The following is a 27,213-nucleotide window of genomic DNA, read 5'->3' on the forward strand; positions in this document are numbered from 1 at the left end:
CACCCTGCACATTCTGTGCTTTTGTTTCCTGAATTTGGGGACTTTGGGGGCTGGGGTGGTCCTGCATGAGGGTCTCGCAGGCTGAATCCAGGCAGCCACGTGGGTGGTGCTGACATCACGTCCCCTCCCGCGTGGAATTAGCCTCCGTCTCCCCCAGAGCAGCCGGTTTAGATGGACCCCGAGGGAAGGGGTGAGTGCAGAGGGGGCGCTGCGGTTTGCTAACAGCGGCTGCCTCCGTGAATAGACCCTGAATGATGTGCGCGCGTGCCCGAGCGTGATTTCCTGGCCGTGAGGGTGCGCGGGTGAGCACGTTCCCGTGAGCGAGGGCGCGTACATGAGTGAATTTCCTGTGCACGGGTGTATTTCCTGGGCACGCAAGTGCACACAGAAGTGTAGATTCTGGGAGCAAGGGAGCGTGTGTGAGTGCCTGGGAGGTGTATGGGGGGTGCTGTGTATTTCCAGGGAGCAAAAGGGCGCGCGGTGTCTTTCTGGGCCGAGGGTGGGGGGATGGGGTGGCGTAGCGGGGGACACACAGGCGTGCGAGTGTTTGCCGGGAGCGAAGGTGCGCACATGAATGTATTCCTGGAGGCCGGGGGATGCCGCGGGAAGCCGGGAGGGCGCCATCGGACCACCCGAGACCCAGCCCAGCCTCCGAGTCCACTGCTGCTGACTTGGCCGAGCCCTCAGCCGGAGGCCGGTTAAGTGAAGAAGAACAGCAGCTCATCGTCCTCCTCGTTTTCCGCCTGCTTGTGCTTCGGGGTGCCCTTGGTCTTGACAGTCGGCGGCTGGGAGCGGCACAGCAGCTTTCTGCCTCTCTGCAGGGGGAAGATGGGCTGGGTGGGCCGTGCTGGCAGCGCCACAGGGCCCTGAGTCTGCCCGGTGCTGACCAAGCATGGCCGGCGCAGCACCGCCCCTTTGGGGTGGTGTGTGTGTGTGTGTATCTGGGAGATAGCCGGCTGCACAGTGAAGCCATTTCCTGGGCTGGGGGGTTAGAGTGCCCCCCCCCCCCCCGCAGGGACTGCCCTTCCCCCAGTGACAGTGACAGCACCGGTCTCCATAGAAAGCAGCGGGCAGGCCTCAGGCATCTGTCGGGGACCATGCTCAGCTCTGGGCCTGCTCTAGGGTCCAGGCTTCTTGCTGCCGGGGCCCCCATGGCGTGGAGGCCTTGGAACTCAGCAGTCGGGGAATCCCAGTGACAGTGAACTTGGCTTGGGGTCCTGGCTGGAGTGTTCATGGGACAGCAGGACCTTCGAGGGCTGAGCCGTGTGTAGGGGCTCAGTGAGCTAAGTGCCTGACCCTGGCAAGGATGGAGGGGCATGGCTGGGCCAGGCAGCAGCCAGGAGTGAGGGTGTAGGAGACCTGGCCCGGCTCTCAGGCTGACAGCTGGAGGAGGGCATCTTGGAAGAGACAGGGCCAGGGGCTGGGGGCGGGAGAGGCAGTAGACATGGCCACAGAAGACCCTGCGTGTTCCTGGCCCTCCAAAGGAGCCCGCTCCCCCTTAGAGGCTCAGTGGCGGCATCTGTAAAGGAAGCTGTGGGGGGCTCAGGCTGCAGGACCCCCGGCCACCCCTGCCCACCTTCTTCTTGATCTCGGCTTGGGCCCGGGCCTGGGCCCGCTGCAGTCGCTCCTCCTGTAGCTGCTTCTGCAACCTCACCGTCTCCTCCCGCAGCCTGCGTGTTGGGGAGATGGCACGAAGGGCTGGAGGGGCCCGAGAGGCTCCCCCCGGAAGTCCCTCCTCCCACGGTGTCCTCCTGGACAGGCCATGCCCACCCCCTCTGAGAAACTCCCCGCTGTGCCCTGCCCTGCCCCTTGTGGTGGGCTGGGGCGGTGATGAGAGATTGCTCAGAGTGAGCACCCCTGGCCCAGGGAGGCATGTTTCTTTGGGTCCCAGTGCGTGTGGGATCTCAGGCACCCAGGGCGGCCCAGCGCCTGGCCAGGGCACTAGTCTTACTCCAGGATCAAACACTTCCCACCGGCAAACCCCAGCCCAGGGCCTGCTCCGAGCAGCTTGCCGAGCACCCGGTGGAGAGCTCCTGTGCTTGTGGGACAGACAGGCGGCTGTGCCTCGGAGACCATGCACAAACAGTGAGTGAAGCCACAGCCACAGCCCAGCCGGGTCCCCCTGGGCCTCTGCTCGCCAGCTCTGCGCCCTCATCCAGTGTTGTGACGGCCAGCTGGCACCCACTGCCCCTGCCATGTGACTCTCAGCACCCACCTGCCGCTCCTCCCTCTGGCACTGCCTGCCCCGCCCCCAGCCAGGAAAGACAAAGCCTTCCCCCTTGTCCCTGGTCCTCCAGGTCCAGGTTGTGCTGGCCTCGTCTCCCCATCACTGTCACCGTCCCTCCCTCTATTCTAGATGCTGACTTCTGTTTCCTGCCTGGCGCCAGGGGCTCTGTCTGCCTGCGAACTCTGAGGGCGGGTTGGCTCCGGCCCTGCCGGGCTGGGCTGGGTACTCGCCTCAGGCGCCGCTCCTTCTCCTTGGCCTTCTCCACCTGCTCGACCTTGGACTGGGGCACGCGCTCCAGGTTCTCGAGCAGCTCGTTGAGCTGGTGCTCAATGATGGCCAGCATCTGCACGGTGCTCAGGTTGGCCTCCTGCTGGCTGCCGACACAGCGGTGGTACACGTCCAGCACCTTGCGGTTCAGGCTCTCCAGCAGCTTGTCCTGTGTACGGACGGACGAGGGCGGCCTCCAGCGGGGCGGTGCGCCGGCCTCCCACGGTGGGGAGCACCGCCCACCTCACAGCAGGTGCTTGGGGGATGTGGGTTGGGACCTGGGCTTTCCTTGCCCAGAGCAGCTCAACGCCTTGACCTCCTGTGGGCACTCAGACCTGGGGTCCCAGCCCGCACCAGGGCTCACCCTGGCTCGGCCCCTCCCCCAGCTGCCCTTGGAGAGCCCGCTGAGGCCCAGTGCCCACCTCCCTGGAGGAGCTCCCCACAGAACCGTGTCCTGTGTGGCCATGGGCAGGTCAACTCCCCTCCTGGCGCTGCTGTGACATTTCAGAAACGGCTGCCACTGCCCCCCTCGCTGCGGGCAGAAGGGCCCAGGACACAGCGCGGGCCCAGCCGCGGCACTTGGTAGAAACAAATGAGGTTCCAGAGGTGCAGTCATCATGGGAGTACACCGAGGCCTTGGCCGGCTCTCGGCCCTGCTGTCCCCTTACCATCCTGTCACCTTCCTGGGCTTGCCTAGGGACACACCTCCTCCCCTCCCTCAGGGTGGTCTTACTGGACAAAACGTGTAAGAAAGTGAAAGAACGCAGGGAAGAGTGGGGGTGCGGCTGCTGAACTGGCACTGGGGGCTACTGCAGGCAGCGCTCCCGGGAGCTGCCGGAACCGCCCCCCCGCCTACCTGCTCGTCACCCATGTACTCCCCGAAGTGGAAGACCCGGGCTTTGAGCTCCAGCTCGGCGGCCGTCTCTTCCTCCTTGATGATGGACCTGGTCAGCGTGTTGATGAGCTGCTTCAGCTGGTTGACCTCCCTGTCCCTGGAGAGGGCAGAGGACAGCTCAGGCCGCCCGCGCAGCCCCGGGCGTGTCACCACCCCCACTCCCGCCAGCTGTCCTGAGGGCCAGAGGACCATGGGTGCCGAGTGTCTCGGGTCAGGATGTCAAAAATGCTAGAGGAATCCAGGGGATTAAATTTAACCCAGGGTTCACGCAGAGTGACATTAACGTGAAGTGGACACTTGGGTAAGGAGGGTGTCTGCACAGAGTTAGGCCACCGTTGTTGTCCTGTAACGTTAGGACGTTGTCACCATGCCCGTGGCGGTTGGGCCTCCTCCTCCTCTCCTCCCTCCCCCTTTGCCTGATGCCACCCCTGGTTGACTGTGGTTTCTTGGGCATCTTGCACGAGTGGGAACACACAGTACACAGGCCGCGGTGACTGGCTGCTAGCACCCAGCGTTTCCAAGGCCTGGCCGCCCGTGCTCAGTGCGGGTCAGTTTGGTTCCTCTTCGGGCCGCGAATGACGGTCTGGACACGTGGGCGTCCGAGGTGACGTCTTAACCCCTGCACCAAATGCCTGCCCCAGGAATTGTTGTTTTGTTTCTTTTAGCTATGCTGATGGAATTGTGTAAAGAGTCCTTTCAATGATAACCACAGAGATATTTACAGATAAAGTGATCGTGTGGCTGGTAGGGGAGAGGAGGCTGGGGTCCCGGTGAACTGATAAATACTGAGGCTGGTGGCGGAGGCCGGGGGCCACTCTACTGCTGTCTCTGCTTGTGGATGTGTTTGTAGGCTGGCAATTTTCTTAGCACTATTGGGCTGAATTTGGAGAACTTAGCAAACTTTTTTTTAAAGATAGCAAGATAGAGGCTCTCGATAAACGGGGATCTGTCCCCAGAAATCCGATGTTCTCGTGACTCCTGGAAAGACCAGGCCAGACAGAGTCCTCAGACCTGCAGCAGCAGCAAAGCCAGGAATCCAAGGAGACCCAGGCCCCCTCGCCCCTCCCCCAGCCCGCTCGGGGGCATTGCTGCTCCGCACATGCGGGACGCCTGCATGTAGGGTGCTGGAGGACACCGGGAGGCCTGTGTCGTATCTGGTTCCTTTGCAGGTCCTTGCATGTTTGGTCTTGTCGTCAGCCTCATGGTCGTGGGCTCACTCTGCTCCCAGGCTTCGCGGAGCGTGGCCCAGGGCGAGCCCCCGGCCCTGCACTCGGGTATTTGCGGCACAGTTCAGTTTTCATCCACTGCCCGGTGGGCTTTGCTTCCAATTCATTCTGCCCGCATCTCTGAGAATTCTTTCCACATTCCGTGTGCATCCTATCCCGGGTCCTGATTCTCCCATCCCCCGTCCTTTTCCTCTGAGTTCGGGCAGCCGTCTCTGGGTTATCGCCATCTCTTCTGCCAGCCCGCTGGCCAGCTGTGTCCAGTCTTCGCTGTGACCTTAACCCAGAGGTCTTTCCCATGACTGCATGGGTCCCTCCGGTGGCAGGGACACAGTCTCTGCAGGGAGGACCAAAGGCATTCCTCGAGGCTCGGGATCCTCAAACTTAATCCCTTGGTGAAGAAGTTTCCATTTCTGGGGACATCTGTCCCCTGTCCTGAGAGCCGGAAGTCGACATGGACCCAGTGTTAGGGACAGAAGATGCGTTGTGCCTTTTGATGGCCTGGGTGAAACCTGGCCCGGAGGCTGATGTGGTAGCTGTGCAGTCTCGTTGCCGCATCCGGGTGGTGCAGGTGCCTGGCGTGGCCACCCAAGACTTGTCTCACCCAGTGCCATGTCCTTGCCGGCAGGAGCTCCGTGCCAGAGTTGTGGCGACCCAGAGCGGCTGGCCCGGTTCTGGTGCTCACCAGGCTGAGCCTCCTCTCCACCCAGTGTCTACTTTACACACAGAAGTACAGCTGGGATCTGTGCACCTTGGTAAGCATCAGCATTTCCTTACAGGAAATGAGACCTGGGTGGAGTTCCCAGCCCCCAGCCTCAGGCTGGCCCAGCCCTAGCTGTCGCTGGGAGTGAACCAGTAGATAGGAGATCCCTGTGTCTGTGTCTCTCTCCCTTACAAATAACAGACACAAAGCATTTCTAAACCCCCCAGAGCTCCCTCGGGCACACGGCGTGGTCTGGTGCCTCTCGCCCTCGAGATAGTTGTCCCTGTCCCCTGTCCCCTAATGTGCGTGCCGTGGAGCGTGGACTGAACCCCGAGCCTGGGGTTGATTCTAACAGGATGTGGGGTGGATGTCACTGTGATCGGGTCCCAGAAACGGGACCTCCACCTTGCTGGCAGACACTCTGAAGAATCCAGCAGCCGGGACAGGCAGCCAGAAACAAAGCTTCAGCAGTCGTGTGGGTGAGCTTCCCCCATGGAGCCTGCAGGTGACACACGAGGCAGTCGGGACACACTGTGTGGTGCCCGTTATGTGGAGGAGATAGCCGGTACAGCTGGTTCTGGAAGGTCAAGCTAGTGACCCGAGAAGAGCAAGTGGCCCTGTGGTCTGCCTTCTTCCCGTCATGTCTGAGTGGCTGTATGCATGGCTGGCCGCGTTGATCCTTCGTTCTTGTTTTTTGTGGAGCAGCTCTGTGCCCCTCTGATACCCACTTCCTGGGTCCCTGGAAACTGAACGTGGGATGCTGCCTGGCACGGAGCAGTCGGGGCTGCAGTGGGCACTGGGGTTGCTCATCGTTAGCGGGCAGGTGGGAGACTGGCGTGGGTGATGTGGTGGGCCGCGTAGCATGCTTTCCTGCAGCCCACCCCTTGATTTCAGTCCACTGAGACTAGTCTGAGAGCTCCACCCTCCCGAGCTGTAAGGGAAGCCGATCGGCTCTGGGCGAGTTGTTGCCACGGCGACAGTCTCCCGCACGTAGCGTGGACAGACCACACTTTGTACACCTGCTTGGGCGGTTGTTGTTGGCTGTTGGCTTTCCGACACAGCCACTGTTTCTTTTAATGGTGAAATGGGCTGCTCACTTACTGCTGCAGCTGTTTATATGCTTCTGTAGAGATGTTTTCCTGAGAGCAGTTTTAGGTTCAGTGCAGAATTGGGTGGAAAGTACAGAGAGGTCCCCTCCCTGGCACGCCCCCCCCTTCCCCAGCTGCTGTCACCATCCCCCACCCCAGGGGGCCATTACAATGGCGACCCTGCACTGGCACATCTGCACCGTGATCCCGCAGAGATGAGGCACGTCCTGGGTATTGTCCACAGCTGTTGGTGCTCCAACAGCTGAGCACCACACACAGCGGCTTTACTACCCCAAAACTCCCCGTGTCCCTGGCGACCACTGATCCCCTCACCATTCCCACGGATTCGCCTTTTCCAGATGTCCTGTGGTTGGAGTTCCAGGGCACACAGCCTTTCAGACTGGCTTCCTCCATTTCGTCATATGTCTTAGTGTCGTCCATGCCTTTGCAAGGTTTGACCGTGCGCTAGTTTTTAGCACTGAATGCTCTCCCAGTGGATGGATGTATGCCATCGTTCATCCGTCCGTTCACCTGCTGAAGAACATCTGGGCTTCTTTCAACTGTGTTGACTAGGAATAAGGCTGCTGTGGACACCCTGGGTGCAAGTGTTTGAAGGCATGGATTTTCCGCCCATTTGGGGACGCACCCAGGGGCACACTGCGGGATCCTGTGGTAAGAGGATGTTCGGCTTTGTAAGCAGCCCCCATGCTGTCTTCCACGTGGCTGCCCCACTCTGCATTCCCAGCAGAGAGCGAGCGTACCTGTTCTCCACTTCCTCGCCAGCGCCCGGTGGTGCCAGTGCTCTGGGCGCTGGCCTTTCTCACAGAGGTGCAGCGGTGTCTTCTCAGGGCTGTCGTTTGCAATTCTCTAATGACGTGGTGCTAAGTCCTTTTCACACGCCTATTTGGCATCTATATGTGTTATCCAGTGAAGTGTCTGTTCAGATACTTGCTAATTTCCTATTAAGTTTAATGGTCCTTTTTAATGTATCAGATAATGTCTCCCTACGTAGATCTTTTGCAAATATTCTCTTCCAGTCCATGACTTGTCTTTTCATTCTCTCGACAGCATCTTTTATGGGGCAGAAATTTTCCATTCTAATGGAGTATGGTTCAGCAATGATTTGTTTCACATACTGTACTAAAAAGTGGATCTCCTGTGTTGTGTTCTAGCAGTGTATATTTTTTCCTCTTATGCTTAAGCCAGTGATTGACAGAGAGGTGTGATTTGGTGAAGGGGGTGAGGTCTACATCCACATGCACGAGGATCTTGGGTTGTCATTGACCCGGCACCATGTGTTAAAATGCTGGTTTTGTCCCTTTTGTTGTCTTGGCTCCTTGGTCACAGATTGGCTTCCTGTTTTCCTGTGGATCTGTTGCTGTCCTATGGATCCATTTGCCTGTTCTCTCACCAATAGCACACCATCTCTGTTAGCATAGTTTTAGTAGGTCTTGAAGTTAAGCTGTGTCAGTCTCTAGCATTGTTGTTCAGTTCTGTGTTAGCTGTTCCATCCAGTATTGTGTTGGCTACTGTCTTCTGTCTCCCCATGCGAACTTTAGAACTGATTTATCCATTCCCACAAGAGAACATGCTTGTGTTTTTATTGGGATTGTGTTGAATTACAGATCAGGTTAAGTGTCTTCTTGGCAATACTGAAGCTTCCTATCCATGAACATGGTATCTCTCTCCACTTGCTTAGTTACTTGATTTCATCAGAGTTTTGTAGTTTTCTTCATACAGATCTTGTTTGCATTTTGTTACGTTTATATCTGTGTAGTTTGTTTCTTGTTACATTTGCTAATGTAAGTGGCATTGAGGTTTTTTTTTTTTTCTTTTTTTATTAGAGAGACAGAGAGAAAGGTCTTCCTTCTGTTGGTTTACTCCCAAAATGGCCACTATGGCCGGTGCGCTGCGCTGATCTGAAGCCAGGAGTCAGGTGCTTCTCCTGGTCTCCCATGTGGGTGCAGGGCCCAAGTACTTGGGCCATCCTCCACTGCCTTCCTGGGCCACAGCAGAGAGCTGGCCTGGAAGAGGGGAACTGGGACAGAATCCGGCGCCCCAGCTGGGACTAGAACCTGGAGTGCCGGTGCTGTAGGCAGAGGATTAGCCAAGTGAGCCACGGCACCGGCCTGAGTTTTTAATTTCATTTTCTGCTTGCTCACAGATGGTGTTTGGGAAAGCAGTTGTCTTGTGTAACTTAAATTTATGTCGGCAACCTTGCCATAATTGCTTGTCAGTTGCAGTGGTTGCTTGTTTGACACTGTCTTCATAGACCATCATGACATCTGGGGACAAACATAGTTTGGTTTCTCTTTTTAAAAAGATTTTTTATTTCTTTGAAAGGAAGAGTGGTAAGGAGAGATAGAGTCGGGTCTTCCATCCATTGATTCACTCTTCCAGGGGACAGAACACCTGGGGCTGGATCAGGCTGAATGAAGCCAGGAGTCTGGAACTCCATCCAGCACTTGGGCCTCCTTCTCAGAAGTGTCACTGGGGGGCTGGATTGGAAGTGGGGCAGCCAGGACTCGAACCAGCGCTCAGATCTGGATGCTTCGTCACAATGCCAGCCTTGACAGTTTTATCTCTTCTTCCCAGCCTACATGCATTTCCTCTTTCTTGTCTTGTTGCACTAGCTGGGACTCCCAGATGCTGAGTGATCAAAGACTACATCCTTCCCTCGTTCTGCAACTCCGTGGGAAGTTTCTAGTTCGTCACCATTTAGTGTGGTGTTCGCTGTAGGAGGGTTTATCAAGTGGAGGAAATTCCATTTATTTCTAGTCTGTTGGGACTTTTTTTTTTTTTTATCATGAACAAGTGTTGGATTTTGTTGGGTGCTTTTTCTTGATGGATACAATTGTGATTTTTCTTTGTTAGCTTACTGATGTAACGTTACATTCATTGATTTTAGTACACTGGACCAGTCTTGCATCAATACCACCCAATTCTGTTACAGAATTCCTTATGTTTATTGTTGGATTTAATCTGCTGATGAGCTGTTGAATATATCTGTGACTGCACGGATGAGAGAGGCCGGCCTGGACTCTGCCTTCCTGGTGAGGTCTTTGCGGTTGGTTTTAGGATCACGCTAGCCTCAGGGCACAAGCGAGGAAGCATTCCCTCTGCTCCTCTCTTCTGAAAGAGGTTTTTGGAGAATTGGTATTGTTTCTTCCTTGTTTCATAGAGGTCACGAGTGAATCCCTCTGGGCCTGCAGCTTTCTTTTTTGGAAACTTATTAATTATTGATTCAGTTTCTTGAATAGATATAAGCCTATGCAGGTTGTTTATTTCTTTTATATATATATTTAAAGGTTTTCTTCTGAGAAAGAGTGGTTGAGTTCATGGAAGTTAAATGCACGTGGGCGGGGACCCACCCTGGAAACAGCTGTTGGCTGGGCGGATGTTGTCCCCTCGGGCGGCTCAGCTGGCTGGAGAGCAGCTGCCGGGTCACCTCCAGCAGTGTGTGTGCGTGGGTGCGTGTACGCGTGTGTGTGCATGTGTATGTACGTGTGCATGGCTGTGTGAGTGTATGTGTGTGTTGGGGGACGGGCCCATCTTTTTTCCAGGTTCTCTGAAAATCTGGGCAGCTTCCTGCCCCTCCCCAGCTGCCCTCTCTGTTGGTCTCTGATGCGTCCCAGCTGTGCAGGGGAACAGTCTTGCCGAGAGCTGGTGGCACTGCACCAGCCTGGACACTGCCAGAGACGCCAGACGCATGGGGCATGCGCCTCAGGAGTGTGGCTGCCCCGTGGGACACTGAAGCTTCGCCGGCTTCCACCCCTGGGCCTTTGCACTCGTGCCCCCTCTGTCCAGAGCCCTCTTCCCCAGACACCCGCATGGCTGCCTGTCCATCCGCCCCTCGGGAAGTTTCTGGACCACAGGCCGCTTCCTCCTGCTCGGCCACCAGCTGTCCCCCTGCAGGTCAGCCCCCTTTGTCACAGCCCTGATTGTTGCCCCCCAGCACACAGCCAGCATTAACAGGGCAAGGCTGCGGGCCTGGCAGCCAGGCCCACTCCATGGGGGCAGGGCCTTGCCTTACCCGGTGGAGCTTAGGCCGGTCCATGGGGAACTGAGGGACGTGTCCCTGCCCGGGACAGGCTGCCTCGAGTGCCCCAGGCTGACCCTGCCCGGGGCCTGGGCGTTTGGACCTGTGTGCATGTGGGACAGGGACTGCAGGTGGAGGGGACCACGCCTAGCAGGAGGGACCCGAAAAGCTGCAGGTGGGCTCCAGGTGAGAGCTGGACAGCCTCCTGCCTTCGCTTGCTGTCTCTCTCCCAGGACCGTGGACACTGGGATTTCCCCCAGGTCCTTCCGGGGCCCTGGCCACCTTGCCACGCTGGCCACCTCCCTCCTCCCGTGGCTCTTTCTGGCTCCCGCTTGCGAGTGTCAGCCCTGGTTGCCACACTGCTGCACCCAGAGCAGCCTGGCCCCAGCCCGCGTTCCCTGTCACGTCCTGCGGCTGTGCTTACTCCCGCCTCTTGACGTTGCCATCAGCTAAGGCACGGATGGGGACGCGCCCCCTCCCCAGGGCCAGGCCTGCTAAGGGACAATCAAACCCAGCTTTTTTCCAAAGCGGGAGCCGAGCCAGGCCTGGCTGCGGACAGCGCATGCGCGGTGGCCGGCGTGGGACCTACATGCGCAGCTGTGTGTTCTTCAGGCTGAGGCTCAGCTCCTCCAGGGCCTCCTCCATCTCCTGGCGGTTCTGGATCAGCGACAGGTTCTGCTCCTCCAGCTGCACGAACTCGTCCAGGAGCTGCTGCGGCTCCGTGAAGTACAGCGGCAGCTCCTGCACCCACCGAGCGAGCCGCTGCGGGGTCTGGCTGGGGGCTGCGCAGGGCAGCGCAGTGGGGAGGGAGCGGGGCAGGGGTGGGCGTGGGCCATGAGTGGGGCCAGGCCTGGGAGGGGGAAGGGCAGGGTGGGTCTGGAGCCGGGCCGCTGACCTCCCTGTCGCTGTCGATGTCCTCGTGGGTGGGGACGCCAAGGGTTGACCTGTGGTGAGAAGGTGGGCTCAGGGCCCCGGGGCTCACGCTGGCCTGGCAGAGGCCTGAGCGCACCCACCCAGAGCACCCCCCTCCCCCATCTCTCCTCTCCCCACAAGTTCCCAGACGGTGCCTCCTGGCCCTGCAGCTGTCGGAGAGCAACCAAGGGATGGCTTTGAGAGTCGTGCCCTCGTGGCCAGTGGGAATAAAGCTTGCTTTGTCAGCCCCGCCTCCTCCATGCTGCAGGTCACTGTGGATGCCCACCCCACACAAGGGCCTTTGCACCTGCAGCCCCACCACCGCCACCAAGGCTGTCCCCTCACCTGCCACTCCTGTACTGAGGGCCTTGGAGGCCCTTCTCGCCCCACTCCCTCGCCATATTCAGCCTTGGCCCTGCCCTTGATGGCCCCATGTACAGCCACCGTGGGCCACTCTTCAGCCGACCCTGGGCACTGAGAGGGTTGTGAACACGGCTGTGTGGGCTCTTAGTGCTCAGTGTGGGGCCTTGGATGGGGACTCCACCCCACTGACTTCCAGGTTCACTCTCGGTGCCCCTGCCTGGGTTTCCACCAGGATTGTGGGTCCTGCCACCTGAAGATTCGGGAAGGGGGCGGCCTGGGAGACCCTAGGCCCTGGTATCACAGAGAGATTCCTGGAGGAGGGGCCGTGGTCACAGAGCAGAGGCAGAGTGCCCCACCCTGTGCCCACTGGCGCCCTGTTCACAAGTGAGGGGTGCACAGCTCAGGGTGCTGGCCACCTGCTCACTTCCGGCACTTCTGGCCCGCAGGCTGTCTGAGAAGCCACTGTGCAGAGCACCTGGGCCATTGTGGACATCACTGATGGTGGCCAGTCTTTCCCAACTAGGCATCACCCCACCACGTAAAGAAGAAGGTGAACTTGGAAACTGGAGAGGGTGGGACCTTGGCCAGCCTGGCCGGCATGAATTTGGGATATGGGAGCTTGAGTACGTGGTGGGGGTGAGCGTTCAGATGTGCGGCTCGGGGACAGGTGAGATCTGGGCAGTCACAGGACGGGGAGGGTGGAGGATAAGCAGCAGCTGCAGGTCCCACAAAGGGGAGGGCAGGCGAGGCCCTCGGGCCCCCACTTCTCATCCCCACAACCACTGCCTACATGCACAGCACGTCACGCTCAGAGCTTCCGGAAGGAAACACAGGAGAATGTGACCGTGACTTTGAGCTTGGCAAGGACTTTTCTGGCAGGGCACAAAATGCCATCAACCGTAAAAGAAAATCTGGGTGAATGAGACTTCAATAAGATGCAGAATTTCTGTCTCGCAAAAGACAACGTACAGAGAAGAAGGCAAGACACAGACGGGACATCTTTGGCCTCAGCTGAGCACACAGGGCCTGTGATGACTGACGGCCAGAGCCCAGGTCTCCGCGTGGATGTGCAGGAAGATGTCACAGGAGGACTTTGCCTCTGCCACCAGGCAAGTGTCACGAGAGCCACAGGAGGTGCCACTTCCCGCCCACGGTGACCACGTGTCCCGGTGCTGCCCGCCCCTTCTAGCGAGACACAGTAAGGACGGGCCCAGAGCTGTGCGGCTCTAGTGCCAACCAACAGTCCAGGCCCACAGCCCAGGGGATTCTCCCACTCTGGCTCCCTCTGCCGTGTCATGACCACCGCGGGATCAGGACCAGGCACCCAGGGACAGCCCGATGCCCAGAGCCCTGAGATCACATGTCTTCCAACGAAGCGGTCCTCAGCCCGCTTACACCTTCACCTGCTCTTTCTCGCAGACCCCTCGCTCCATGCTCTGCCTGCAGTGTCCCTCTCTCCCTCTGCCTGCTGGCCGGCCCTGGTGCTGTCCCGTGTGGACCCTCCTGCTCCCAGGGAACTGTGAGTAGCAAACTCTCTTCCTGGTGGTTGTCATCTCCTGGCTTTTTGGCCTCACCACACCTGAGTGGTGCCAGGGCCGGGGCTGGAGGGACACTTCCTGGTCCAAGTCCCCCTCCTCTCCCAAGCCCACTCACCTGCTGGAGTCCAGCTCGCCATGCGCACTTGCTGGGCTGACGCTTTTGGCCAGGAACTGCCCCAGCCTTGCCACCTGCAGAAACTTCGAGGGCTTCTTTGTGCCCTGAGCGTCTGGAGGGAGCAGAGCAGAGGTGCCCATGCGCCCCAGGCCTGGGCTGCACAGCCCCTCCAGCCTAGGGCGGCCACTCACCTCGCGTCCACAGGGACAAGACCTTGCCTTTGGTGCCTGGTCCTACAGGAAGCAAAGGAGGTGCCCTCGATGCCTCGGCGGGAGCCGGGCTGCAGCTGCTCCCAGGACTCACCTGATGGCCTCCCCCAGCCTCAGGAGGAGGGGGTGCTCGGAAGGAAAGCCCCCCACCCCCATGCTCTCCCCCCTGGGTTGTGACAGAGGAGGCGGCAGGGTGGCTGCCGCCCTGCATAGAGCCCAGCTGGGGCCGTGAGGGGTGGGATGGAGGCCAGTGGCTGCCGGGAGGCCTGCAGGGCCCCTGCCAGCTGGACCCAGGGTCTCGGCTCCCTGCCACCTCTGTCCCCAGGGCGGGAAGCATGTACCACTCTCTTTGGCGAGCTCGGCAGCCTCCCTGGCCTTTCTGATGGCCAGGTGCTTCTTCTCCTGTTCCTCCAGCCACTCCTTGGGCGACAGTTTGTAGAGGAAATCCTTGTAGGCCTTGTACTGCTGCAGGGTGTCTTCCACTTTGGAGATTTCGCTGGGCCCAGGGAGGGGTCAGGAGAGCTCAGGCTCTGCCATTGCAAGGTACCCCACCCCCCGGCTGGACCTGTTCCCTCCACCATGGCCCACCTTGGGCAGGCTCCCGGTTCTGTAGCACAAGCACCTAGTACAGTGTGCCGGGGGAGAAGGGTGCCCACCCCGCAGGGCCCCGGCGCCAGCCAGCACTACTTCCGGCCTTGCAGCCATGCGACAGAGGAGCTCACAAGTTCCTTTCCACCCCAGGGACTCTGCTGCCACTCTCTCAGCCGCACCTGCTGCCTCCCACCCCACCTCAGTGGCGTGGCCTTGGCCAAGTCACTGAGCCTCAGCCTCAGTCTATTCACCTGCAGAATGGGCAGCTGCCCCCCAACAGGGCCTACAGGCCCTGGGAGGTAAAGTCTTGAGGTCTGCAAGGTGCTGGTCTCCCTTTGGCTCCCCCTGCCCTGCCTGGGGAAGGCAACGTGTCTGAGATAAAGGGAGCCGGGCAAGCCAAGACCTGCAGCCTGACCTCTGACCTCACCTTTTGATATTTGTGATCTGGGTGGTGAGTTCCTGTATTTCAAGGTTCTTCTCCATCTTGGTTTTGGTCTCCTTCTCAGCCCTGGGGGTGGGGACGGTGGGCTAATCACACCACCCTGGGGAGGAGCAGGCACGCTGCCCTGGCCCCGGGCTGAGGACAGGAACGGGGGATGCAGGTGCAGCACAGCAGGGGGCGGCTAGGGCTGGGTGGCACCGGGCCAGGAGGATGCAGCGGGGCCTGGGGGGTGGCGCTGCCGGGCCAGCCCCATCTAGGGGCCGCGGCTCACTCATTAATGGCGTGCACGCAGCTCTGGTCATTCTCCCTGAGGAACTCGTCAAAGAGGGACTTGTCCTTCTCCAGGGACTTCTCGGCCTGCGCCAGCCTGGCCTCCTCCTTGGTGGCCACCATGTCGAGGCGCTGGATCTCCCTCTGCTTCATGTTCAGTGCGTACTGGGGCCAGCAGAGCCGAGTCACGTCCCCCGGCCGGGGCCGGTTCCCCTGCCGGCAGCCCCCGGGGTGGGGCCCTGGCGCAGCTGCGTCTACCTGGATGAGGGACATCTGTCGCTGCTCCATGATGTAGTTTCTGATGCTGTCGGACCGCAGCTTCTGTTCTGCAGTGGCAAGGCGAGGGGACAGAGCCAGGTTCTTAGTACACCTGCTGAGGGGGCCGTGGTGGGGCACCCCTGTCCCCAGCCCAGGCAGAAAATGCTCTGCCCAGTATGTGACATTCTCCAAGGCTGGGGTCAGGCCAGCCAGGATGTCCGCCCCATGTCTGACTCGGGCCTCTCTCTGCCCGTGGGAATGTGACTCAATAACGAGAGAGCCAGGACGTGACCAGGCATGGGAGAAAAAAATGGCTGTTGGGATCTCCGCTCGGGGCACCCCGAGTGTCCAGGGCGAGAAGCGCCTGAGGCCACACGGCCAGGCTTTGCAGCAGGCTGGAGTCGTGGAGGTCTGGACAATCCTCCTGAGTTAAGCAGGGCCCTGGCCTGGCCCCTCTGGGAAACCTTGGAGACGTCCCTGCCCCTGAAGGAGTCCCAGCTCCCAGCTGGCGGTCAAGGTCAGGATAGTAAGGAATCTCGTGGCCCAAACCCACTAGGCCCGGGCTCCCCTAACCAGACCCCACCTGGGGATGGAGGGCAGAGAAGGAAACTGATGGGTGCAGGGCTGGACACGCAGAAATCCCCACAGCCACAGGCTCCTGCCAGACTAAGGCCCCAGGCGTCCGACTCGGAGCCTCTCATGGCTGCTGCCAGCCTCATGATGGGAGGAGCTTAACACACACTCGGTGCTGAGATGAGGCTGCCGGCCCCCACGCACGTTCAGCGTGAGGACACACTTCAGCCCCGCCGGCCACGAGGCCTGCGCCGTGACCAGCCGGGAGAGGGTCAGGAACTTGGCCGTGACCATGAAGCTCTCGAGTGCTGGAGCCAGGGCGCAGCCAAGGTCCGGAGTGGCGCTGCATTCACCGCCAAGGTAAACTGGCTCCGTCTGCTGCGGTGTGGCCCACACGCGGACATGCCCTAGGGGTCCCCGGCTGCCCGGGACTGGCGGCGCAAGGGGCGGCACCTTTGGTCGCGGCGAGCTTCCAGGCCACGTTGGGCAGGGCGCGCAGCTCCTCCACCTTCTCATGCAGCTCCTGCTCCTCGGCCTTGTCCTCCAGCTGCAGCTCCCGCCGCATGTGGCTGTGCTTGGCCGACATCATGGACGAGTAGGTCATCTTCTCGTGCACCTGCATCACCTTCTTCTGTTGCCGCTCCTGGGGGCAGAGGCGGGGTGGGGGCGACTCCTGGGGCCTGGTGTCGCCCCGCCCCCTGCCCCCCTCCAGGATTGTGTGTGGCTGCAGGGACCTGTGCACACAGACACGGGGGCCGGCCCACGAGGTGCCAGGAGTCTCCTGAGAACGGAGGTCCAGGCAGGATCCTGGTTGTGCATAGAGAAGCATTGGGCATGCTCAGGCCGAGGTGGTCCGTCCTTGATCTGAAGCCCCATTTAACAGAGTGACCAACTGAGGCTCGGGAAGTCCAGAGTTGGGCCCGCAGGAAGGCTGCTGTGGTCTGACCTCCCCTCCGTCTCTCTGCCCTGCACCTGCCCTGCTGCACCCACCCCTCCGTGGGTCCCATCACAGTCCAGCCCCTCCCCTCCCAGGAGATCCTTGGCTGTCCTAGGAAGTGCTCCCGGTGTGGCCAGGGCTGGATGTGCGTGTGCTGGCCCAGGCTGTGCTGGGGCGTGAGGCGTGGGCTGTCCTGACCTCTGGCGTGTGGCACTCAGGGTGGGGTGCGAGGTAGGGTACTGGGATGCACGTGAGGCCGAGCAAGTCAGGGCCCCAGCACCTCCAGGCACTGCTGCAGCCACGTGTGTGCCTATGTGCCCATGGGTGCATCTCTGTGTGCTTCTGGCCCCCAGGGGTCCAGTGAGAGCAAGTCACCCACGTCCAGAGCCATCAGAGGGTTCTCGGGGAGTGGGAAAGGGCCTGCGAGGTCTTGGGTGGGCCTGGAAGGTGAGGAGCCTGTCAGGAGTGGGTGGCATCTCACTCAAGGGACAGTGGAAGTGACCAGAGCAGCCCACTGAGCAGGGTCAGGCCCAGAAGTGGTGATGGGGCTGGGTACGAGGGGTGGGACAGGCCAGAGATGTGAGAGCCATGCAGAACTGGTGGGCAATGGTGAGCCACTGACTATCGTGGAGTGAGAGTGTGCTCTTCTGGGCAGGGAGATGGGGTCACTGGGGACAGGGAAGCATCGCCAAGGGGCCGGCCTCCATCCGGGTACTTACTAAGAAAGCTCTTCTCCGCTCCTGCTCTCTGAGCAAGAAGAAATCCACATCTTTAGGGATGTGGAAAGGATTGGCTGAACGGCTGGGAGCGTTCTCATGATCTGGGGAGGGAGACGCCTCCTTGAGCGGGGAGCCAGCTCTTCCAGGCGGGGTCAGAGCTCTGGGGTCCTGGTGCCATCCCAGCCCAGCACGTGACAGCAGGAGTTGTGTGACCGCTCCTGGATCCAGCTGTGCCTGAAGTCCACTCCTGGAGTGGCAAACTCACCTCTGTGGTTTAACTTAGTTCGCGATGGGCTTCTGTCCCTGGCATCTGAAAGAGACCTCGTGAACACAGCCCCTGTGACTCCAGCGACTGCCCCCTGCCCTCTGTCTCAGTCTCAGGCCTGGTTTCTGTGGGATGGACTGGTGGCCGGGAGCTGCTGGGGCCCAGCTGAGGTGCTTGCAGTACCCCTGGCTGAGGGCAGGGGGCGCCCGAGGCTCTGTGGGAACTCCTGGGGTTAGGCTGGGCTGGAGCGTGGGCCAAGGCTGAGTGAGGGAGGCCAGGGCAGTCGGGCAGGCAGGGAACCAGGTGCGGGGGTGGGGTTAGCACGGGTCTGCTTTGCAGAGTGGATGCTGTCCTGCTCTTAACCTGCGCCGCTCTGCACCCCACACTGACTTGAGAACCCGGGGCAGGTGCCAGGAGAGTGGCGGGAGGGCTGTCTGTGCGTCTCGGGGGGCCAGGGACTCAGGCGGAGAGCATGACCTGGACACGTGCCCCACCCAGCCCCAGGAAAGCTCTAGAAGATGCAGGCATCATGGAACCTGGAGGGAGGCCGGGGAGGGGGCAGGCGGGCGGGACGGGGTAGGGGAGGTGCAGGCCGCACAGCTGCAGGGGGGAGTGGGTAGGGGTGGGGGTCCTGAGGGCTCCACGTTGCTGGAGGCACAGGTGGGCACAGGTGCTCTCCCTGTCCCCAGCCCCCAGGACGGAGGCATTTGTCCCAAGCACAGAACAGGAGAGCTGGGGCTTGGGTGCGTCTCTGTGTCCCCACCCTGGCCGCCAGCCCACAGGGTCGTGGACCCCACAGCTCCACTGCAGAAATGGAGACTTTCATTTTCAGAACCGCCCTGTGAGGTGGGAGAGGTCGTTCCCATTTGTCCCCAGTGGGGAAACTGAGTCAGGGAGGGGCAAGACATGCGCTCAAGGCCCCATAGCCGAAGAAGCCGAGGGAGGCCGGCCTCAGAGAGCAGAGGTGGGGACGGTCAGTGGGAAGCTGTAGGTGGGGCTGTGTCAGCCACGGCGGCCAGCGCTGGACACTGATCGTTCCAGAAGGGCACAGCTGGTTGGACAATTACAAGCCAATCCGCGGAACGCACCTCGTTAACAGGGCACGGAGAACATGAGCAGGGGTCCCAGCAGGTGCAGTGAAACTATGCGATGAACCCCAAAACACCTCTGGGTGCAGGGGAAGGCTGCCGGTGGCGCCCACTTACTCCCCAAACCCGGGAGCAGGTTCCCTTGTCCGGTGACGGGGACTCTGCGGGTGTGGCCAAGGACTGTGGGCTGGGGACAGTGTCTCTGGCCACCTGGTGGCCCAGAGGATACCACAGGTCCCTGTGGGAGGAAGGTACGCGGTCCACAGCAAAGAGCTGGCAGCCATGTGCAGTGCACAGGAGGGAGAGGCAAGGAAACAGATGTTGCCCTGGGGCCTTGGGAAGCCGCGTGGCCTGGCCGGGGAGCTCCACGAGCCCTGGGCAGCCCCTTGGCCCTGACACCTGCTGGGGGCTTGCGGATTGTGTGTGCTCCCTGGAAAACTGTTTATCCTGTCACAAACATTAAACACACAACTGGCAGTCAGGCCTGGCTGCACACCCAGCGACAACGCGTGCTTACGGTCCCAGAGGGGCCCACAGGAGGGTGTTCACAGCAGTGTCCAGGCAGGGGGCAGAATCTCTAGGGAGATGGGAGTGTTCTAGATCCGCTAGGGCTGGAGGCGGCACAGCTGCAGATGTCCGTGAGACCTAGCAAACTGTGAACTTGAGACCGTCGACATTGCTAGCGGGGAGCAGAGACCCGCACCGAGAACGCACTGGAGACGCTGAGCTGTCCCCTGCGCCTCTGTGGGGACCAGCCTCCCACAGGGAGAGGCAGCCGGGCAGATGTGACGATGGGCGGGTTCAGGGTCAGGTGTGACGACGGGTGTGTGAGAATTTTCATGATTCGGGAGAGGAGGCAGGGGCTGGCAGCCCAGGCACAGGGCCACACTGCAGGAGGCTGAAGCCAAGGGGCTGACAGCCTTGCCTGTCGGCTTCCTGTTGGGCGGCAGCAGTGTGCCCACTGTGAGGACTCAGGGCCATGTGACAGGTGTCCGTCAGTGGAGGATGGGCAGCGGTTGCTATCGGGGGCCTCTGGGAAGAATCCTTTCCCCATGAGCATTGGCTGGTAAATAGTTGGGCCTTTCCCTTTGCCCCTTCTCCATGCCTGGAATCAGATGTGATTACGCTGGAACTGCAGCAGCCATTTTGTGACTGTGGTTGAAAACTCTCTCAGTCCTGGGGCCAGCACTGTGGCACAGCAAATAAACTTGCCACCTACAACGCCAGCATCCCCTATGGTCGCTGGTTCGAGTCCCAGCTGCTCCACTTCCTTTCCAGCTCCCTGCTAATGCGCCTGATGGCCCAAGTACTTGGGCCCCTGCCACCAACACAGGACACCAGGAAGAAGCTCCTGGCTTCAGCCTGGCCAGCCCCGCCCGGAAGGAGGCTCCAGTCCTACCTTGCTCCGCTCCTGCCATTTCTGGTCTCTGACCCAACTCCTACTGGGACAGGAGCGTTTTCCCCTGCCCCGAGCACTAAGGGCTGGGGCAGGGGGCACCTGGGGACACGGGGTGGGGGTGGGGGTGGGGGTTCGCCTCCTACCAACTGGACTCCAGGCTCCCATCTGGAAGGTTACCCTTTCTTTCTTTGTGCGCCTCTCTCTCCGCGGCTGGGGAGGAACTGGTGCTCCTGGGCCCCGGACCGTGCCCTGCGGAGACACAAAGAGCCGCAGCCGTCATCGCCATGCGCGGGGTAGGGAGGCTCCACCCCAGCGTCCTGCGTGCCAGGCAGGCCGCGTGGCCTCTCTGGGCCTCCGCCCCCACACCTGGGCTCATCCTCGCCACTTCGCCGGGCAGCTGCGAGCACCGTGCAGCAGTGCAGGTGCCTGGCACTCGGGTCCCCAGTGCCTTCCCTTTTGTATCTCTCACTGCCTGTGCACAGGGCCATTTTACAGATGGACACACTGAGACTCAGGGAAGCCAAGGGCCCCGAGCCCTCTGACTCCTGGTCAGACCGGAGCCTTTGCTGTCAGGAGCTTGAATGGGGGACTCAGGATCCCCCCCTTTCACAGAGCACCCTCCCCATTATTCTGCGAGACAGGGCTTCACCATGCCTGGCCCTTGTGTCCAGCCCGGGAATCCTGAGGGTGCTGGCTGGGAGGTCAGGGCCCTGCTGCCTCCCACCCCTGGGTGTGTCTGGCACCTCCTGTGCGGCCTGCAGGGAGCTCTGGACCTCAGGCTGCAAACTCTGGCAAATATCCCAAATACCACAGGTTTAAGGCATGGATCTGATGTCTGGGGGGTGGGACCTCGTCACCCAGCAGGCTTTGCATACCCAGCTACAGGCATTCCATGCACCTGTTTCAAGACCCTGTGCTTTTCACTCAAAATGCACCTGCTCAGATGCTACAGTGGGGACAGCCCGGGTGGGATGAACTGGTCGCAACAGGATCGGTGCCGTCTGATCCACTTGCGGTCCTCAGAGGAGTGGATTCTCGGGATCAGGAAGTGGAGCTGCAGGTGGCAGGGCACCCAGGGGGGTGGGGATGGTGTCTCCTGGGGACAGTTTCGGTTTGGGATGATGACAGCTCTGGTGACGGCTGCACAACGCTGTGAGAGTGCCCAGACCCACGGGAGCCACAGTGGTAAGACGGGCGGTTTGACATCACGGGGGACAGGCGTCTGCCACTGTGGTTACTCCGCTCATATCCCAGGCTGGAGCTCCTGGGTTCGAGTCCTGGCTCTGCTTCTGACCCGACCTTCCTGCCAGGGAGCACCCATCAGCAGGTGCTGTGGCTCAAGTCCGTGGGTCGCTGCCATCCCTGTGGGAGACCCGGGTGGATTCCTGCATCCTGGCCTCAGGAAGGGGGAACCGCGGGCCTTTGGGAAGTGAGCCGGTGGGTGGATGGCCGGCCGGTCGGTCGGTCTGTCTGTGAAGTCTGCCTGCGCCAAGTGTTGCTCATCTTTCAATGAGGTCATCCCTTGGTGGATCTGGGATTTTTCAGTCTTACTCAATTTCTACACTATATGTAATGGTTACTTTCCTTTTAAAAAAGATTTGTTCTGTTTATTTGAAAGGCAGAGTTACAGAGAGAGGTCTTCGTTCACTGGTTCACTCCCTAAATGGCCACAACGGCCAGAGCTGTGCTGACCCGAAGCCAGGAGCCAGGAGCTTCTTCCGGGTCTCCCACATGGGTGCAGGGGCCCAAGGACTTGGGCCATCTTCTACTGCTTTCCCAGGCACATTAGCAGGGAGCTGGATCAGAAGTGGAGCAGCCGGGACTTGAACCAGCACCCACATGGGATGCTGGCACTGCAGGTGGTGGCTTAACCCGCTGCGCCACAATGGTGGCCTCTGCTTTTGACTTTCTTATTTTCCTCCAGGGACGTTTCGCTCTAGGGAACAACTTGCAGGTTTTAGGTTGTACTTAGAAAGGCATTCTTCACCTAAAGTTGAAATACATTTGAAATGAAAGGAAAAAATCCTGGGTTTTCTTGTAGTATTTCAACAAAATTTAGTTGGATGGTTGGACTGATTTGAAAGGCGGGTGTGAGAGGGACAACGGTGGCAGGGACTCCTGGGAACTGTGGGTCTGTCTCCTGGCTGGCCGGCCTCACTGCCCAGGGACCACATTAGCACCTGCGTTGGAACACAGTGGGAGCCGCACCTGTCTCGTCTGCCCCCATCCCGGTCCCCCCAGGACCTGGGTCAGAAGCTTCCTCCATGCACTCGCCCCGGGGGACCTGCGCGCAGCTTCCGGGCGTGGGGCTGGAGAGGATGGGCTGGGACGGGTACTCACTGGGCGTCCACCTGGCCGAACCCGCTGGCGCCTTCTCGGGCTCAGGCATCGCTGGGGATGGTGTCCTGGGAGACACAGTGTATCTGCCTTCTTGGCGTCTCCTTCCTGGATGGGGAACAGACAGGGACGTTTCCGTCACTGGTGCAGTCCAGGAAGCCTCATGGAGGAGGTGGCCAGAGGGCAGTGATGGGGGGAGGGGGGGGCGCTGCTTGGCAGAGCCAGAAAGGAGCAGCTCCTGGGGCTGGCATGGCTGGGGCAATGGGCACTTGGGGTGAGGGGGATGGAGTGATGCCAGGCCCTTGGGGTGCAGGGTTTTGTTGGAAGAGCAATGCGGAGGCTTAAGTGGGGTGGAAAACACGAGTCATGAGCAAACAAAGCACAGGTTTCGACCCTGCCTGCACCAAAGCCGTCTCTTCTCATTCCACTTCCCATGTGCTTTCTGAAGCGCCCCTGTGCAGCACGTCACGGATCCTGAGAGTCGCGGGGTTCGCCCCTCTGCGCACGGCTGAGGGGGGTCCCGGAGCTCGCTGTGGGCTAGCTGGAGCGGGGACGTGGGCATCGCATGCGTCATGTGCAGGACGCGCGGCAGGGCCTGCGCAGAAACTGCGGGGACCCCACCCTAATTCCAGGGCGCAGTACCGCCCGGACCAAAGGGATCCAGGAGAACAGGACCAGGTGTGCAAACGAGGTCTAGGGACACTTCAACCAACCGCCGCTGTCACAGAGCCTTCCTAACAGGTGTGAGGTGGTATCTTGCACAGTGTTGTTTGCATTTCCCTGGTGCCTTGTGGGATCGAGCATTTTAAAATGTGCTCGTGGCCACTTGTTTGTCTTCTTTGGAGGTACACCTGTTCACGTGCTTTGCCCACTTTTGAATTGTTTGCTTCTTGCTGTGGTTGTTTTAGGAGTTTGAAAAACATAATCAGGGGCCGGCGCCGTGGCTTAACAGGCTAATCCTCCGCCTTGCGGTGGCGCCGGCACACCGGGTTCTAGTCCCGGTCGGGGCACCTGATGCTTTGTCTACACCCAGGACGGTGTCGGGTTTGAATAGGGAGCTGTACTTCCTCCTTTTCAGTTTGTTTATTCTCCTTGCCTAACCGCTTCGGCTAACATGGTTCACAGCCTGCTGAACAGCGGCGCCTGGTTCCTCACCTTAGGGGGAAGCTCTCTGGCTGACAGATTTTTATTAAGGGCCCATTTCAGTCCAGGCTCTGGAGAGAGAGTGACACACAGGACAGAGGGAGGAGGAACGGTTAGGCAGGTCAGATGGCGGAAGGAGCTGAGGATGAAAAGAAATGAGGGGAGTTGCTGCAGGTTTTAAACAGGATGTTCGGCAGTGGGAGGGGGGAGCCACAGAGGACTCCAGGGGAAGAGCATTCCCGGCAGAGAGAGCAGCAGTGCCAGGACACCGAGAGGGAGTGTGCCTGGCTGGTCCGAGGAGCTGGAGGAATGGAGCTCTGCAGGGTGACTTCCCCCAAACTCTCAGAGGGCAGGCACGGCCTCCTGTCCCGTGTACCTCTGTAGCCTGGCACAGAGTAGGTGCTCAATGTGTACTGGTGACACGGCTGTGGTCCCAGAGTGGCCGCTGGGCTGGGCTGCGGGTGGTTCAGCTTTGCAACTCCAAAATGAAGATTCGATCACATAAACCCACGTTTTCCCAAAATGCCAAGGCCATCGCTAGAAAAGGCAGGGGCGGGGCCTGGGTAAATCAGAGTGCGTAAGGAGTCTCTCTGGACCCCAGGGCCTCGCCTGAGGCTCCCAGCGCCAGGAGTGCAGAGCTGTGAGGCAGCAGGTGGCTCCCTCTTCTGCCTGCCTGGCGTGGCTTTGCTCACAAATGCACAGGCCCCGAATCCATCCAGTGCCGCACATAAGGTGCCCGCAGCTAAGCACTGCGCCGCGCACCCCGCAGGGGCAGTCGGCATCGTTGATAAATCCTCCCGTCGTCCTGACGTCGGCTCCTTGCGTCGTTTCATGGGTGTGTGTTTACGTCACTTTGCCATCCGCAGATGTGGCAAAGCTCACTTTTTAACCCTATTTCAGCGTTTCTTCATTTTATAGTCTCCCCTGGAGCACGGCGAGCGAGTGTGTACAAGTGTAGCGCAGATCTGCTTGTAGGGAGCACACTGGCGGGGGCAGGTGGCGCTGGCCACTGGGTGTGTAGGGACAGGGTGGACGTAGGCTGCTGAAAAGAGGCTGGGCCTTTGCATTTTGAACCCTGGGATTCTTTGCCTAGTGAAAAACAAATTGAAATTTTATAGCTAAAAGGGAACTGAGGGCATACCGATGGCATTGCCCATTTTGTACGGCTCAGGGCCACCCATCTCAACATCCGGCCACACACACGTGATTTCCCCCCTGGGGAAAGGATGTGTCACCTGGGGGTGGGTCTAGTGGCAGCCACCCAGCCCCATGGCAGCGGGAGGAGGAGAGCCGGGAGAGGGCCCCTCCACCGTGCACCCTCGCCACAGCTGCCCCAGGCTGAGTGTGCACCCCCAAGCCCCAATCCCAGCACTTCAGAGCGTGACTTGTTTGGAAATACTGTTGTAGCAATGTTGTCAGTTGTGCGGGGGTCATTCCCCCTCCCCCACAGGACTGGCATCCTCCTGGAAGGGGACACATGGACGCAGGCACGCAGAATCCCACGAGGGTCTGAATCAGAGATCGGGATCCACGCTCGGGACCAGAGATCCACGCTCTGGGAACGCCACAGAGTGCCAGGGCCGAATCCGCCCTCCCCGCCTGTGGGAACCAGTTGTGCCCTCACCTGGCTCTCGGAGGCGGCCTGGCTCAGAACCGCCTGGACTCTGCAGCCCCTCTGCACCGTCCCGGGCTCCCCACCGCAGAGCCCCCTCCCCACCCGTACTCACTGTCATCCGTCTTGCTGTCAGGGGTCACAATGAGCAGTTTCTTGGACATCCTGGCTGAAGCCAACGCAAAGCTGCGCCTTGGCTGAAGGAGCTCCTCACCTGGGGAGTGAAGGGTGCTTGAGTGCTGTGGTCCCCAGGCCCCTGGGCATCTGATAACAGCAGGCATTTGCTGGGAGTGCACCATAGGGCGGACACCTGCCCCCTGCCAGTGTCCACTGCCCCTCGGGGATCTGGTTCCAGCTGCTTCACCCTTCTGTTGGTTGAACACAGCAAGCCTGGTCTGCTTTAGCGCCAAGCAGCCTCTCCCACGCCCGCTGGGGCTGGAGTTCTGGTTCCTCTCCCTCCATCCCGATCCGGTGTGGCCCCTTCAAGGTGGTCGCCTCCACCCCGGCCCCCGACGGCCCTCGCCCAATTTCCTTTGCAATGACCACTCTGATCAGCTCTTGTGAAATAATCAGTTTATTGTCTGTTTCCCTCTGAGCCCTGGGCGCCATGAGAACCAGGGGTCCGTGTCCCTGGCACCCCTGAACTAGGCATCAGGCGGAGTTTCATTTCTGCAGAGACCTGGCGAGCGCTCCCCGCTCCCGCTCCCGGGGCTGGGGCTTCCTGGATTTCAAATCCTCCCGCCATTTCCCGGCGCGTTCCGTGACTGCCCCTGCAGAGGGGCGCGGGGCCCGGCCGTGCACAGGTGCGCCGCGCCCGCGTCCTGACGCCCAGCTCGGCCGTGTCCCCGGGTGCGAGGCCCCCCACCCCGGGTGCGAGGACAGAGGGGCGGGGCGTGCACGGGGGAGTGACAAGGCAGGCGCAGCGGCAGCAAACTAGCAGGGCGGCCTCGCCACGGGGCACCACGAGGGCCCGCCCCCGGGCTCCGCGCGCCCCGGGCCCCCGCCCTGCGCCCTGCCCCCCACCCCCGCTCGCGAGCGCCCTCCGGCCCCGCGACACCCACCGGAGGGCTCCGAAGCCTCCTCGCCGCCGCAGTTCTCTGCGCTGAGCGCGGGGCTCGGCGTGGACAGCGTCGCCCGGGCAACCGTCCGGGGCGCCTGTGACGTCACAAAGCCCGGGCCTTCCCCTTGTCTCCGCTCACTGGGTTCGGGGTGCCGCGGGGGCCGGCGAGGGCGGAGCAAAAGCAGACGGCGCTCTCCAGAGGGGCGGGTCTCGGGGCGTGGAGCCGCGGCTCGCAGCATCAGAAATGCCGGGAGTTCGTTAGAAAAGCGAGTTTTCAGCTCCTCCCCTAGAATCGTGAACTCCGCCGGTGGAAGCCGGCAAGCTGCGATGTAACGAAATCCCGGGGACCCCAGCCGCTGCTGGGCGGAGCGCAGGAGACGCGCCGGGACCCGCAGCGGGAGCGGCCGAGGGCGTCCCATTCCCGGGCTCCTGCAGCCTCGGGGTGTGTGGCTCCCAAGCTCGCGGGCCTGGAGCAGTCTACAGTCCAGTGATGCACCCTGCGTGGAGTGAGAAGGACCAGGTCCGCCGCGGGGCCGCGGGGGCAGGACAGCGTCCACGCCGGCAGGGGCCGCTCTGGGCTTTGTGCAGGGTGGAGGGCAGCCTCCTCGTGTTGAGCCACGTCATTCGGGTGTGCACATGACTAAGCATGCATGTCATGTGTGTGCGCACACACGCATGTGAGGGTGTGATTTGTAACAGCAGCAAGAATTGAACAGCTGGACCAGCCAGGTGGGTCCTGTCACGCTTGGACAGAGGCTCCTTCGCCGCTGTTCTAAGCCCTGGATGACCTGACTGCCTGTGTCCCTCCAAGCCAGGTGAGGAGCAGAGGAAGAAGCTGCCCCTTGACGCTGAGTCGCTGCAGCCCAGACACTGTGTGCACTGTTCTCGACAGACGGGCTTAGGGCTCCACGCAGGTCTCCTGCGAGCCCTGGGCATGCTT

General features: G+C 60.6%; 1 protein-coding gene across 1 annotated transcript; it reads right to left on the bottom strand.

The window, feature by feature from the left end:
• Positions 1-698: 698 nt before the first annotated feature.
• CFAP100 (cilia and flagella associated protein 100) lies at positions 699-26,692 on the bottom strand. The gene is given in 18 exon segments (XM_062199935.1): positions 699-815; positions 1,577-1,670; positions 2,458-2,663; positions 3,351-3,486; positions 11,032-11,183; positions 11,338-11,386; positions 13,371-13,482; positions 13,562-13,603; positions 13,893-13,914; positions 13,916-14,075; positions 14,598-14,678; positions 14,884-15,047; positions 15,141-15,208; positions 16,167-16,356; positions 17,370-17,470; positions 22,330-22,566; positions 25,329-25,427; positions 26,275-26,692. Coding segments are annotated over 18 exon segments (2,448 nt in total).
• Between the last annotated feature and the right edge of the window lie 521 nt (positions 26,693-27,213).

The sequence above is a fragment of the Lepus europaeus genome, chromosome 9 (genome assembly GCF_033115175.1).
Source record: "Lepus europaeus isolate LE1 chromosome 9, mLepTim1.pri, whole genome shotgun sequence".
Classification (NCBI taxonomy): Eukaryota; Metazoa; Chordata; class Mammalia; order Lagomorpha; family Leporidae; genus Lepus; species Lepus europaeus.